The sequence below is a fragment of the Stylophora pistillata genome, chromosome 1, assembly GCF_964205215.1.
Source record: "Stylophora pistillata chromosome 1, jaStyPist1.2, whole genome shotgun sequence".
Classification (NCBI taxonomy): Eukaryota; Metazoa; Cnidaria; class Anthozoa; order Scleractinia; family Pocilloporidae; genus Stylophora; species Stylophora pistillata.
The window spans coordinates 30,451,383-30,466,677 of record NC_142519.1 but is presented as its reverse complement, the minus strand read 5'-3'; the positions used below and the strand labels follow the sequence as shown (position 1 = coordinate 30,466,677).

Below are 15,295 nucleotides of genomic sequence, written 5' to 3'. Positions count from 1 at the left end.
GAAAAGTATACAAGTTTCAGAGGGCATGGCTGAAGGAATTCGAATGGCTTGAATGGGATTCAGAAAAGGAGTTGATGCGCTGCCGATACTGTAAAGCCTTCCCAACGCATGGATCTTCATCCTTAGTCCATGGATGCAGCAATTTTAAACAAGAGACACTTACTAAGCGCTCAAAGAGTAAGAGCCATGTTTATTGCAGGGATTGTTATTTGAACCGTAGCGGTCAGAGACCAAGGCATCCCAACTTTGCTTACAGAAGGTGGCCAGATGAACTAATTTCAGTTGCTGTCTCGTGGGACTCACCGGATTTCAAATGATCGAGTTAATGTTGTATTAACGACATGGTTCTACGTCCAAGTCTATTTCAGCTTTAAACTAAAAGTGTATTCATTAGAAATCAAATGAAAGTGGTGAGCAGTAAACTGACAGTGTATATTTTCTTAGTTATTCACATTCATTTCTAAGGAAATGAATACGGAATTTTTCTGTTGCCTTGAATGTACCATGAAGTGCAATACTAATTCTTGAGATGGAGAAGGTTAATTAAAAAAAAAACCTAACAGTATTGTTATCTCCAATGTAGAGTAATAGCCTGGAGGTAGGAACAAACACAGATTTGTTTAATATAAAAGACAACATGCCGATAAATGATTACTTATAAAACGTCTGAAGCTTTCTGTTTTTTTTTTTTTTTTGGTTCCACTAGTATTTTAAGCTGTGCTCCTAAAATTTTTCGCTGTGCACCTAGAATTTTAGCAATGCGCCTAAAAATTTACACCTGGTAGCACAAGTGCTCCCAAAGCCAAAATTAAACTTTGAGCCCTGTGAAGTTGTTTTTCTTTTTTTTCCAAGAAAGTGCTACCATTTACAAAATGAAGCCAACCAACTAATGAGAGACAATGTGTCGGTAAATCTGAGAACTTTTTTGACTCCCTTCCTTCAAATTTGATGGAGTCTCTTTTTCAAGAAAGTACCCCCACTCACACTACAACACCACGCCACCCACCTAATGCAAGACAAGGTATGGAGAAGAAGCAACCAAGAGCAAATCCAAGAGCTTCAGTAGCCAACAAGTGCAAAAGAAGGCAGAGTGGGCAAGGTTGTGCTCATTGTCCTCACCTTCTTGCAGAAATCAGAGAGCTCAGGGAGGTAAATAACCTTCTAAATGAGCAACCTAATCAGTGCAGAGAGGACACAGCAAAAACACTTTGGCAGAGTGGTGTTCCCAAACTGCTTATGTGCCTAGTGCACTTGCTGAGAGATTTGCTGTATGAGAAACATCTTTTCAATTTAAATTTTCTATATCATCAAAACTACAAATCTCTACAGACTGAATGAAATTTAATTTGAACATTCCTTGAAAATTATAAAGTACTCTTCTTTCAACTAACCTTTGAACACTGGTAAAGTTACGGAAAAGATTACTATGTAACTGAATGAACAATGTGACTGACAAGGTTGAAAAAAATTTGAAAAAGAAAAGATTATTGTATATGATTTTCAGGCCAACTACAATTACAAAATAATACAATTCTGGAGGAAATTGGATAAATAGGTGAATCAGGAAATATCCATAACAAGGCAAGGAGTTGGACTGTAGACAATCTCTATTTAATTTTGGCATTATTTGCTGCAATTGTCATTTTACTACGCTTGTGGTTAACAATTTTACTTTATGAATGTTGTAATATCCTCTAACCAGTGCATTAACAAAAGCAACATTGAACAGTAATCAACTTTATTTCTTTATATAAGTATTTAAATTAATTTTGATGAAATTGTTTTTTGAAGAACATTCAAACAGTTACCTAACAGTTAACATGTAATTCTCAATAAAAACTCTAGCATATTGTTCAAGTTTTAAACTTTCAGCTGCTCATCACTCAGTCCAGCAGAGCAGAAAACAAAGTAAACAAAGACACTTTCCACCTCTTGGAATGAAATTAATTTTTTTTACTTTATTCACAAGAAAATGGTAGAATACAGTTGAAAGAGAGACTTTCAGATTGTAGAAGAATCCTAGTGTTAAAAAGGCCACAACCATTCACGACAATTCACACATTTTGGCTGATTTGCACAAGTATTTAAGGTGACCACTCACACCAACACAGTATAGTGATGTATCCCTCAAGGAGAACTGTGGTATGAGAATTTTGCATAATTTTCCATTGGTAAGAGTATGCTGGTTGTGCTGCTGATTTATAATTAGTATAATTTCAGATCATGTGAGGTTATTAAGTATTTTGTTTTCTTTATTTGTTTTAATAATATTTTGTGGAGAACAATGGATAAAGCATGAATCAGAGTGTGTCCATAATGAGCCAAAAAGCTGGACTGTCGACAATCTGTATTCAATTTTGTCATTAGAGTCCTAAAGTGTGACGTCATGTTACCATGGCGCTAAAAATTGGGTTCTAAACAACTGGGATTATCTCTTGCGCGTGGGTCACATAGTCTTTGTTATCACTTTGTCCTGAGGTCAAAACCCTTCTTAACCCTGTGTTTTGCAACAGAAAACACCACAAGGAAGAATAGAGGGTAAAAAGGTCAATGAAAATTTCAAATTTATCACTTTTGTGATCAGAAGTAATTCTAAATGGACGGAAATGGTATACTGCTTTGCCCCATCGTGCAACCATTCATCAGAGAGCCATACTTGCAAGTACTTCAAATTTGCGAGTGCAGAAAAGGAAAAAAACCAATACAAACAATGGATCCGTCTGATAAGGTTAGTAACTGTATTCATCGTTCCCTTGAAAGCAATATAACAAACGGCAGTTTTGAGTGAATGTGCTCTTTTTACTGACTCAAGTAAATGTAGAAGCGATGAATGTCTTTACAATCGCATGCAGTTTTTTTTCATAATAATTATTTTAGTTTACTGACTGTTTCACTTTACTGACAGAGAGTTTCTGAGACCTACAACATAATATTCAGGCATGGAATCTAACTCTCTTGTTTCCTTGCTGCTTTGACTTGTTTCTGTTTTGCTGATTTTCGAGGAAAAAATTATTTCTCTTACTTTCAAAGGGCTTGAATCTATAAGCCTTCAAAGCTTGAACTATCAGTATCAACTTAGTTTTAGTTACACTCAAACCTTCACACAAGCAGCTCTGAAGAAAGCCCTTCAAACCCTTACCTCCAGTGCTTTTTGTTTTCTTCTTTTTTGGAATAAATTTGTTTGCGTCAAAAATTGCATTTGGTCTGTTGATTTTATTATCTAGACAGTAAAACTGAACCTAAACTGTTCACATAATAATAATGTATCAGGTATCTATCAAATGAATGCAACAAATTAAATAAATTTTGATACTTGCAGATGATTGAACTGACCCCTGAAAAGAGTGTGGACACAGATATCCTTGAGAGCATACTGAGTAAGGATATAGTTACACACGTCAGTAGATACATCTACATGTACTGACTTTGTTTTACCAAGAAAAATACAGTAAAGGTTATTCAAGGCTTTTTGTATAACTGCAGCCTGTTGATTCCTCAACAATAATTACACTTATTGTCACACCAACCTGGACACTATTTTCAAAAGATATAGCAAGTCAAAGAGTCCAAATACAAAATATATTAATGGATGCTTCCATTTTTTAAGTTTTAAGCAAAAGGAGTCCTGTGAAGCAAAAGGAGACTTCTATACTTTGAGCCAGAAGCTTATAATAACCACATTGAAGAGAAAATTCTATTCCCATCAGTAGCTAGTATCACTGTGGGTGACTTGAGTCTGATTGCTACTGGTCAGACAAGGACGATACTGATCAAAGTTTAAAAACTTCCTTGACCAGCTCTATTTAAAAGTTGATAACAGCAAAGAAAATTCTAAATTTTGGTGGAAAGTATCAAAAAGTACATGTACAACAGCCCCCTCCTTGCTACATCAATGTCTCATTGAAACAGTTGAAGTTTGATAAAATAAAGAAATTCAGCTTCTTAAAGAGGACAAATAAAGGACAAACTGAGCTCTGCCATAAAGAGTGTAAATAAGGAGTTGCAAACAACCTTACAAAATCAGGGCATGATACAACCTGTGGTAAATCATGACAAAGATCTGCAGAGTCTAAGTGGGTAAATATCACCAAGAGAAACAAAACACGCCTTGAGAAGAAAGGACATTGTGACAATGCCGAAGTAGGTTCAGACGTAAGTCCTGGCATTATCGGGCACTTAAGCTTTAGAATAGTAACCTGATGTCATTCAAGCACCATTCAACTTTCAGAGAAAGTTTTAGAACATGAAGTGGTCATTTAGATTGTTCAGTATCAATGTTTAGTTTCTTGTCAAAGTTGTGATTTCACTCTAAGTTAAAAATTCACTTCGGTTGAAATTTATTTGAGTTTGTGCCTCTATACTGAACTGTTCGTCTTGGAGAGGGCTAAAGAGCTAGAGAACTTGCTCCTGGCAAGCTAACATTTTTCCAAGCTTATTTTATACTATTTTATTTTACTTCTGTCTACTCTATTTTGGCCACTATGCCTCCACAATGTACTCCCCTTTCATAAGTTAATTTAATTATTTATTTGGTTCTCTATTTAGTAATAAATTTGTTGAGAATTATTTTGTTTATGAAAGGTCTGTACTCAGTTATTGCCAAACATGTTGGATCATCCCTAAATCATAATGATTCATAGCATTAATTAATTTCTGTGTTCTGGTGACTGCTGTTGCTTCATGCAATAAAGAGCACCTAACCTAAATGACAACTGTACATGTTAAATGTTGACTTCATGGTAAGTGTATGTTCATGTCTTTAATTTTCTGTGCCAGAGTCAACTCAAAACTTACCTACTTGGATTACTGTCCTGAGTAACACTCAGTATTGTTGGCCAGACCATGGCTGCTTCCTCAGTAGCCCTATTGTTGGCTAAACTAAGCTGCCATCTTCAGTAAGTGTATTGTTGGTTAGACTAGGGCTGCTGTCCTCAGCAATAATGTTGTTGGCTAGACTAACGCTGGTATCCACAGTCCCACCTCATTGTTGACCACACTAGGAATTCTGTCCTCAGTAACATGGCTGATTTCGGGATTGTTTTGGCTGTACATAAGATTGAATCATGTGGAACGTTGACATGATTCAACCAGAAAATGGACGAATCGACGACCAATAGAGTAACCCGTGTAAGAAACTAACAGACACACCGGTAGATTATCAGCCGATACATTTGCTTGATCGCTTGTTTCTGAAAAATATCGAGCAACAGTCATTTCCAGGGTTAAAAACTAAAAGAAATGAAAATTGAATGGAGAGAGAACAGTAATAACGTACCTGACAGTTATTAAGGATACATGCACGAATCGAAACCTTGTAACTAACCCGGTACAGAGACACTGAGAGCACTGACTAATTTGGCGCGAAGACTCCGCGCCGAGATTGGAACTATGTAATTGAAACCGCTGTACGAAGTCGTAGCAGTGACTTGAGGGTTTAATGAGCCTGGGGTGGTCCCTGGGGTGTAGGTTTGACTGCTGACGTGTACGATAGTTAGTGTACAAGGAGAATAAATTTCTGTGAGCCAAAATTGATATTTTAAGTTTTTTTCCTGTTTTTAGACATTGAATGATTATCAGATTTATTCCGTCTTTCTCTGACGAAATGAAATGAAATGAAATGAAGCAGGCATGGGTAAACCCCCTTTTGTAAGAGATGATCGGAGGTTTTATAAAATTGTTTTCAGCAAAGGCCGCTGCGTATCAGACTCGATTAATATCTTTGAATTTTTTTACTGCCGGACGGTACGTCGTGGCAAAAGGCACTTAACGTTCGTGCTCTTGTGCATGGAGTAAGCAAATCATTTTAAATTTTCTTTTTTCGTGTCAAACTTAGCATTATTATTTTAATAAAGGCTGATAGTTTCGAAACGAAGGGCTAACGCTCGAAACGTCAGCTTTTGTAATCGTTACGGTGGCCAATTTACCACTTCAACTTTGTTGATATATCCAAGTTATTATTATTTCAACTATAGTTTCCGAGAACAATTTTGGTAAAATATTGAAACGCACGCGAGTTATTTACATAATCGTATTTTTGAAATGATTTCTTTAGCCCTCCAAAGTGTTACTAGCCAATCATAACATTTTAACACAGCCTCTGGTCCGTTACTCTTAGGACCTCTTCATATGAGCGCGGTTGACCAGGCTGGCCTGGTTTCCGAGATCTCACCTTACCTTTAATAGATCCTTTGTAAAATTTTCGACGTGTTCAGATGAGAGGGCGGCCTGGCTCGGAAATTTTACAAAGGATTTAGAGGTAAGGTGAGATCTCGGAAACCGGGCTCTTATGAAGAGGCCCTTATTCTCTTGTGAAAACCACTAGGAGGCTTGGTTACTAATTTCAGCACAGTTTCTGAGCTCCTCAAGAAAATGATCCAAAAAAGTGATCCGAAAAATGTTTGGCTACCAGAGAGCATGACATATTATTATATTATCAGTCTGATCAGTTTGATTTAATACTTTGTTCTGCAAGGATTTTTTAGGTCCATTTTCCGATACCAGATGGAGAAAGATAGAAAGAGGTCTCGTGATTACTTTGAAAAAGAATAAGTGTCTACCGGGGAAAGGAAAAGATGCACTGTCTGGGAAGATCTACGCTCCACTTTGGACGAGCTTTTCTTCCGCGACTGTGATCTGATCAACCGGTTTGTCTATATTCATACACTGTAAGATGAATTCGATACAATCCCTTTTCCAGTAGGTGCATTTTTTTTCTGAATAGTCTATCTTATGTTTATCAGTGGAACTCAAGACTATAGGGACTTCTGGTTATTTCTGGAACGTCATGAAACCTTCCACAGTAAGAGACAAAAAGAAAAGCATACGAAAGGTGAGATATTGTTAACTGTGTTGAGTTTCCCTTTTTACTTTCCATATGTAATTGTATCTTTTAGTCTAGATAGTTTGCTTTGTTTATTTATTTCTCGATACCCTTTTTTCGATTTTACAATAGGAAAGGATACTAAATATTGGAGATCTCCCAAACAAGGGCTTCCTTTATTGTACGATAGAAGGCATAAGATAAATGTTGCTCTGTTGTCAAGGGATGTTTCTGATGTAACTGGATACAGCATTACTGGGACAAAGAAAGGTAATTTTGGCTGCTGGCATTGATCATTATTGATGCAAATACTTGTTGGCTAATAAACTTTGAATTAGATTAGTTTGATTTTTACGCAATTTTTTCTGTTAATGAAGACCAGACAACAAGTAAAGTTAAACAGGTCTGAATAGACCATGTCGTTGACGGACGACAATTAAACTCGGCTGGTTCATTTAAGACAACTTAATTTGCGGGTTTTATACTCACATCAACCCGCTTTCACCGCTCACGTTATTACAAACTCAACTTATCTTATCTCACACACGCGCACGTGGCCTTTAGCAGCGAGTGGGCCTGTCATTCGTAAGATAGCAATGCGGCTAGAAATGAAAGTACAAGAAGTGTGAAGGACAAACCAGGAGGAAATTTTCACAACTAATAACACATTTATTCTTTAAATGTATAACACTTACTTAAGATATATTTTTTTGGCTCATTTCACAGTTAACACCTCTTTGGACAAGAAAAATAAGCCACAGTCAAAAGAGCTATCAAGAGAAGAGTTTTTAGAATTTAAATCCATCTTGCTGTTTTATATTGATTTTTGTCAGAAGCAAAAGGTAAAAAATTATAATAATAATGATAATAATAGTGATAATAATAATAGTAATTATTATAGTAATGATAGCTTGAGTATGAGCATCCTTCAGCACTCTTAAAAGGCATTTAAGGTGAATCCGTTGTACTGAAATGCGCACCCTGTGCTTTCCGTAACATAATGTAATCAGGCCCATAGCCATATTTACTTAATATGAAAATATAAGATAATTTAAGATTAACTTTATTCACAAGGCTAATACTCAAAGCTCCAAAAGAGTTGTAAGTTATCCACTCTTAACGAGCAGAACAAGTCTCATATTCCATTTTAAACAACATCTTTTTTATTTTGTACTTAATAAATTTTGAATATTGGAAGTTAATTCCACAATCTAGCTGAACCTATGAGGCCACATTTAACACAACAGCATACACATAACTGCAAAAATGAACAGGTTTTTTTCACTGCTTTTTGCAGTTTTCCAAATTAGTGAGGTTAAAGAAAGACCAGGAAAGTCTTTGTGTTGTTCGATGGGCGAAATTAAACAAGAAATACACTGGATTGTAAACACAACTGGAGGATTTAATCCGCCACCAAGAAAGCACACCACAAGAACACTTGCATGAAATCGAGGCATGGTACCACAGGGTACCCAACACTACACCTCCCGTATGGGTTTACAACCAGTTAACCAACAAAACAAACTTATCCTAATAGCAACAAATATGACCAAATTTGCTTGTGTCCTAAGCATCACAGACAGGTTGCAAACTTAGCAAACTAAGTTTTCAGTCTATTCAGCAACAAGTCTCTGTGGTGGTCGCACCACACCACCAGAACGGATTATGAGGTTCTCTAACTGATCAGAGGGAACTGGGGCTACTGCTACAGCTTTCGTCACGGGCTGTGGCGAAGATTGTGGGACTTCTGTTACCCTTTTCTTTGGGCAGCGAGTTGAGATGTCTTTTATTCCGGCGCACCTGACCATTAGGCGTTGACCTGATGTAACTCCTTTCACCGTGCTCTCTTTGAACAGTGGCGTTTGTCTTCATTTGTGGAAGGTGTTGTATCTTAGGAAACTCAAGGACGAAATTATAAACAAACCAGCAATGAAAATGAACATTCCAAGATTCCTTTTATTCCTGTTCTTTCCTGCGCAGGCACAACCATGTACACGTAACACAACTATGACGTAACTTAATATAATGTAACACAAGTATAACAAAACAAGGTCACGATATAACAGAAGGTGAACTTGGTCATCGGAAGTCAAGGGATCGGAGGCAAATCATCAACTCTATGACGTGAATCATAGTTCTCTTTCTGCCTCTGCTTGAGTTCAGAGTCCTTCTTGTTAAGACGTTCTGATGCTATCACCTCCGGTTTCAGCCGCTTCCAGGGATGTACTAGTACCGTCGTACGCCTTTCGTGACATAAGACGTTGCGCTGGGCTATACCCCTGTTCCAAAGGTGTTGAACGGTATGCCAATAGAGCTAAGTGGGGATCAGTATACTTGTCGAACAATCTCTTCACAGTCTGAACTACACGTTCCGCTTCTCCATTGGCCTGTGCGTAAAGTGGGCTACTCGTGACATGGGTAAATCCATAGTCCTTTGCAAAGTTCACAAAGTCCTCTGACGTGTAGTTAGGACCGTTGTCAGAGATAAATCCTTCAGGAATCCCGAAACGACTGAATACAGTTTTCAGGCTCGCGAAAATGCTTTGTGATGTTGCACTTGCTAACGGAGACACTTCAATGTAGCGAGAGTAAGAGTCTACCACTAGTAAGTAGGTCTTTCCTTTCCAGAAGAGTTGGTCAGAGGCTACTTTTTGCCAATGGTAGTATAGAAGTTCCGATGCAATCATAGGTTCGACATGGTTTCGTCTGTACTTTCTGCAAACGGAACACTCGTTTACAAGATAGACCTATCCCAGGCCACCAGACACTCTCTCTTGCTCGCACGCGGCATTTCACTATACCTTGAAGCTGAAATGTCTAGTCGACTTCCTTTGAGTAGCAATCCATTTTGGACCGTAATTTCTGCTGCGAAGGGAGCATACAGCATTACTGGGCCTTTTAAGGAACACCTTTGTAGCCAGCCTTTATTACAATAATCCATGATCTGTTTGCACACTTCTTCTTCTTGCAGATGTGCTTTCATTTCTTTTAGACGTTTTCCAGTTGCAGGCAGAGTCTGGAAGACATAGTTAACGTAAAGATTTCCCTCTTCTTCTAAAGTGCAATCCTTTGTCCTTGGCTCAGACTTTGGGGCTCTCGAAAGGGCGTCAGCAGAGTTTAGATTCTTTCCGGGTACATGGACAATGCTGAAGCTATATTTCATCAACCGCATTCGGAAGCGTTGAATGCGATGAGGTAAGCAATCCAAATCTTTCTTTGAGTTTAAAAGATATATTAAAGGCTTGTGATCTGTCTGCACTTCAAAGGTTTTCCCGAGAAAGTAGCTGTTGAAGCGTTCACATGCCCATGTGGTGACGAGTTTTTCCTTCTCAATTTGGACGTACCTTTGTTCACATGCAGTTAACGATCTTGACTGGTAAGCTTCAGGTTTCCAGTTCAGGTCTTTCTGCTTCTATTTCAGAACTGCACTCAATCCATATGAAGATGCGTCAGCTGAGACACTTGTTTCTGCTTCACGCTCATAGTGAGCCAACACCACATCTTCGCTTGAGAGGAGATTCTTAAAGGCATTGAATTATTCTTTCTGTGGGCTTTCCCCAACCCTGGAATTCTTTGTACTGAGCAGGTCTCTCAGAGGTTTTGATACTTCGGCAATTTTGTCAGACAACTTTCCCAGTGGATTCATGATTCCCAGGAAGCGTCTAAGCTCTGTCACATTAGTAGGGTCTTCCATGTCGCGGAGTGCCTTTATTTTCTCGGGATCTAGACGGATTCCAGACGGGTCTACCACATGGCCAAGGAATGTCAAGCTTGCCTTTGAGTATTCGCATTTTCCGCCGTTTAGGGTGATTCCTGCTTCTTCAAGCTTGCGTAACACTTTCTCGAGGCGCTCATCGTGCTCTGTCTGGTCTTTCCCATAGACCAGTATGTCATCAATCATATTGACTGTTAACGTTCCTTCCACTCCAGCAAATACAGACTGCATTCTCTTTTGAAAGTACTCTGGTGCTAATGTTATTCCGAACGATAGCCTGTTATAGCAGAACCGCCCGAACGGTGTTATGAAGGCTGTCAGTAGAGCCGATTCTGGCGTAAGCTCAACTTGATAGAAGCCAGAGTTCGTATCTAACTTTGAAAAGACTTTCGTTTCGCTTAACTGAGCGAGAACATCGTCAACAGACGGGAGTATTAGTCGTTCGCGTTTCAATAGGTCGTTGAGTTTGGTTAGGTTTACGCAGACTCTAACATCTCCGTTGCTTTTTGGGACAGCTACAATAGGAGCACACCAGTCTGTAGGTTGGTCTACCTTTGACATCACTCCTTGTCTCTCTAGTTCCACCAGCTTGTTTTTAACTTTAGGCATAAGTGACAGTGCAATTCGTCGAGGTGTGTTCACTGCATAAGCAACATCATTGTCCTTTAGTTGAATGTGGTATTTGCCCTCAAGTTTTCCTAATCCTTTGAAAAGCTTATGGTGTCTGGCTTGCACATACTCTTTGTGCGACTCTTCCACAGCGTTTAGAACTTTCACCAGGTTCAGAGCTTCAATGGCGGGCCTACCAAGTAGTGCAGCTTTCAAATTCCTTACAACAAAGATCTCTTGCTTTGATTCCAAGTGATTGGCTTTTGAGGTGGCAGACATTACTCCAACGACTTTGAGCTTGTACCCATCAGGCCCTGTCAAGGTCCTCTTAGTGTTGTGAAGTGTAGCAGTCAACTTAGGAACGATGAAGTCGGGAACAACTGAGACATCAGCTCCCGTGTCGAGTTTAAATTCAACGCTAGTGCCATTAATAAAGACATTTGTTTTCCAAGGATCACTGTGTAGACTGTCGATTTCGTCTGAACTAAGGGCACCAAGAAAGTAATCTGAATCAACTTCTACGACTGTATTTACTTTTCCACTTAGGCAGACGGCTTGGAAGTGACCTTTCTTTTTACATTTTTGGCAACGGGCATCTTTGGCAGGACACTGGATTCTTTTGTGAGTTGGACTTTTATCACATCGTTTGCAGACATCACTGCTTACATCGTTTTGGCCGACCGAGTGCTTGTAGGATTTTCCTTGAGGATTCTGTGGTACCCTGGGAGGCTTCTGAGGTTTGGACTTGTGAACTCTGTCCACTTTTGCTGGTTGACTTGCGTCATCTTGTCCTCTAACGATAGATTGTTGGCTTCTAACTGATTCGTTCTGTGGCACAGTGTTAATGGCTTTTCCAAGGTAAGGTCTGCATCCAACTGGAGTTTTCTGACAGCTTTTGGTAGCTAGACCCACCACATTACGGTCACGGAGCATTTCGTTGTGTAACAAACCAAACTGACAATGTTCGGCAAGGCCATATAAATCAGTGATAAAGGAGTCAACCGACTCACCTGTTTCCTGCTTACGTCGGTGAAATTTTGCACGTTCAAAGATAATATTTCCTCGCTTTACAAAATAGCCATCAAACTTATCTGTTACTATGTCATATTTCTTTGAATCGTCGGTTGTGACGCCAAATTTCGCCAGTATGTCATCCCTCTTGCTTCCCATAGAGTATAGGAGCGTATTTACTTAGCTCTCCTCATCTCTTTTACTTAGTCCAGATGCAGAACGAAACCGCTCGAATCGCTTTATCCATTTGATCCATTCGGAAGGTGTCGAGAAGTCGAATTCTTTTAATGGCGATATTTGGTACGACACAGGATTGATCATCGGTGCTTGATTTTCACTCGAGGATCCTTCAGGCATCCTTGATCCTCGGACTCAAATAATCCCTTCCAGAGCTTAACCTATTTTTAAGATCCTTTTCCTGACACCATGTGTTGTTCGATGGCCGAAATCAAACAAGAAATACACTGGATTGTAAACACAACTGGATGGTTTAGTCCGCTATTAAGAAAGCACACTACAAGAACGCTTGCATGAAATCGAGGCATGGTACCACAGCATGCCCAACACTACAGCCTTCACATAAGCAATTTTAAAGAGAAAATTGTAAATGCGTTGGGATGTAATCAGGTGGTTATTATTGCTGGAGATACAGGTTGTGGAAAGTCTACACAGGTAATACAGTAAGAGTACTGTACAATCATGTGATTGGAAATAACCATCTTTAGATACTTCTATCATATTCTATGGCTGGAACACTGGTGAGAACTTGAATTCATAAATCAATATGGGTGCAGGAATAGAGAGGTGTATGATAAGAAATTTGAAACCAGAATCACAAAATCTCTTAACCTTAAATTGAAAATTGTGCCCAACTGGTGTTACTAGTGAGGATGTTTCAGGCACTCTTAAGTTGTTAAGACAGTCAGGTTATTTGGACCTCTGAATAACTGGCTAAGGAGTCAACCAGTTAAATATATGGAAGGGTTTCCATTGAGAAATGTAGTAGCAGGAAAATAAATTAAATGTAAAATAATCCAGGAAGATTCCCATCAATCTGAATGAAAAAAATAGCTAAGGCCATTGACATTTAGCTGAAGAATTGTGTACTGTAACCAGAGAATTTTCCACTACTCAAAGTTATGATTTTACCTCTCTCAATGGTTATGTGGTCCCGTTCTCTTCTCTCCCTCCCATCTCACCTAAAATTTTGGTTGAGACCTTTGGTAGGCGCCGTGCCCACGTAGCTACTCTGGGAAACGCACACTTTTCTGTGGTACTACTAAACTTTTCAATGAGCTTAGTTCCGACCTAAAAGAGTTGTCAACTTCTTCTTCTCCGCCGACATTTAAATTTCTTCTCTCCTCTCCGAAGGCTAAATTACAAAATCTACCTCACTCACGCCAATCCTCAGCCGAGCACTCGGAGGATCTACTGTGCTCAATTTGTCGCTATTCTATTCATTGCTGCTGTTTTCATAGTGGCCACGAAAACCCCTGTTTAGTTTTTTTTTTATACCTATTTAGTTTCTTCATCGATTTATGCATATTTACTCTCTTCATCGATTTATACATTTTCAATTTTATCACGTTTTTAAAGTTTATTCTATTTTAAATATCGTTTTCTTATATATATATATATATAAACAGGCTAGGAGAAGTCGTTGCTGTGAAAAAGTGCTCGATGCGGGTTGCAGAGCGCTTCAATAGCGGTTATAAATTAATGACAGGAAGATCGTTTCACCATTACTCTAAGTTTCACGCAGCTTGCGTTGCGATCGTCAGACGGTTTATTGTATATGTTGAGTATTTTATTGTATCTGTTGAGTAGAAAAATACGAAGACTAAGTTTTTATCCCTCAAGCCTGTTTCGTGATTGCTTATTCATCAGGGGGTATTACAAATCCGCAGATGAGTGAGCAATTACGAAACAGGCTCGTAATGATTAAAACGTAGTCGTATTTTTCTACACAACATATATATATATATATATATATATATATATGCTCGTTTATCTCCCAAATTTATTTATTTTGAGGGTTGTAATATAAGTTGGAAAAATGTAATAGGTTATTGCGCCTCCCTCTTCAAATAAAGTTATTGTTGTTGTCGTTAGAAAAGAAGGCAATGTCAGGAACAATGCACTACGAGCCTTTTCATTTGGCATAACAACTCTCTCGATGGCCTTTACAGTTGCAACTGCATCGCAACAAATTGGGTGGGACCTCCAGCTAGTTTCTATATAAGGTTTCACGGTTCATTCCAACAGAGATGCTACCAAAATAAGGTTACAGGAACCAAAATTGCATGGAAAGTGGTAACTATTATACGGACAATGCACTGAGTTGAAGATCCTGTAGCGTTCTTGGATGGAGATCCCACAATGCTCGTGGTTGGATATCCGTCAAAGCTCTCAGATGAAGATTTAGCAGCCCCCGAGTAGGAGGAGCCCGGAGTGGAATTAATTGTTCGTAGAATGGACGGTGTAGTGGGCATAATGCCTGCAAGAGAATTAATTTACATGATGAAAGCGAGGATGCTTGACGATGACGTTGCCTTGTAAATGATTTCTATCATTCCTCTATCAGTCGTTCTGTTAGCCTCCCCCACCCCTGCACCCTTAAAGGAGCACTCTTACGAAACCGCCCTATAATTTGAAAACCCGAAAAATTCAGTTATTACATTACAATATGAATTTTTAGCAATTAATAAAGCCTTTTCAATAATAATTTTAGGTGAAAGTCAATTCTAGGGCGAGAAGTTACGATTTGAAAACCGTTCCGCCTTTAATTTTCGTAATCGCGGCAAATTTATCTTCGGTCAGCGGTCACTCCCATTGTGACATAGATTACTCAAAACACTGTTGGCGTGAAAGTTAGTGAAATTTAGTGAAATAGTCTTAAAGGTAAAAGGTAAAGTCTGTTTACGAGCATAGTGGCCCATCAGGGCGGTGCTTAACTCCGGTTTCTGTAGCATGAAGTGACTAGGAGTATTTCTACTCCCCCTGGATGGGATGCCAGTCAATCGCAGGGTTACCCCCAGCATTAAATTGCCGGTACCCATTTAAACACCTGGGTGGAGAGAGGCATCTTGCCTAAGAACACAACACAATGTCCCGGCCGGGGCTCGAACCCGGACCACTCG

The 15,295-nt window shown here is 39.0% G+C and overlaps 3 protein-coding genes across 4 annotated transcripts in view; all 3 read right to left on the bottom strand.

The window, feature by feature from the left end:
• Positions 1–8,994: 8,994 nt before the first annotated feature.
• On the bottom strand, positions 8,995–9,992 carry LOC148742058 (uncharacterized). Its single transcript, XM_088743101.1, has 2 exons — positions 9,622–9,992; positions 8,995–9,535 (listed from the first exon to the last, which is right to left on the bottom strand). The coding sequence occupies exons 1-2, from the start codon at positions 9,990–9,992 to the stop codon at positions 8,995–8,997; spliced, it is 912 nt and encodes a 303-aa protein (XP_088599227.1).
• Positions 9,993–10,355: 363 nt separating this feature from the next.
• On the bottom strand, positions 10,356–12,314 carry LOC111331807 (uncharacterized protein K02A2.6). The gene has a single exon (XM_088743039.1). The coding sequence runs from the start codon at positions 12,312–12,314 to the stop codon at positions 10,356–10,358; it is 1,959 nt and encodes a 652-aa protein (XP_088599165.1).
• Positions 12,315–12,753: 439 nt separating this feature from the next.
• LOC111331806 (uncharacterized) overlaps positions 12,754–15,295 on the bottom strand; it is a 69,405-nt gene continuing 66,863 nt past the window's right edge. For both annotated transcript variants that reach the window (XM_088746606.1, XM_088746653.1), the window contains exon 5: positions 12,754–14,652. In XM_088746606.1, the coding sequence (XP_088602732.1) occupies positions 14,426–14,652 (227 nt within the window). In that variant the 3' untranslated portion in view covers positions 12,754–14,425. The remainder of the gene's footprint in view (positions 14,653–15,295) is intronic.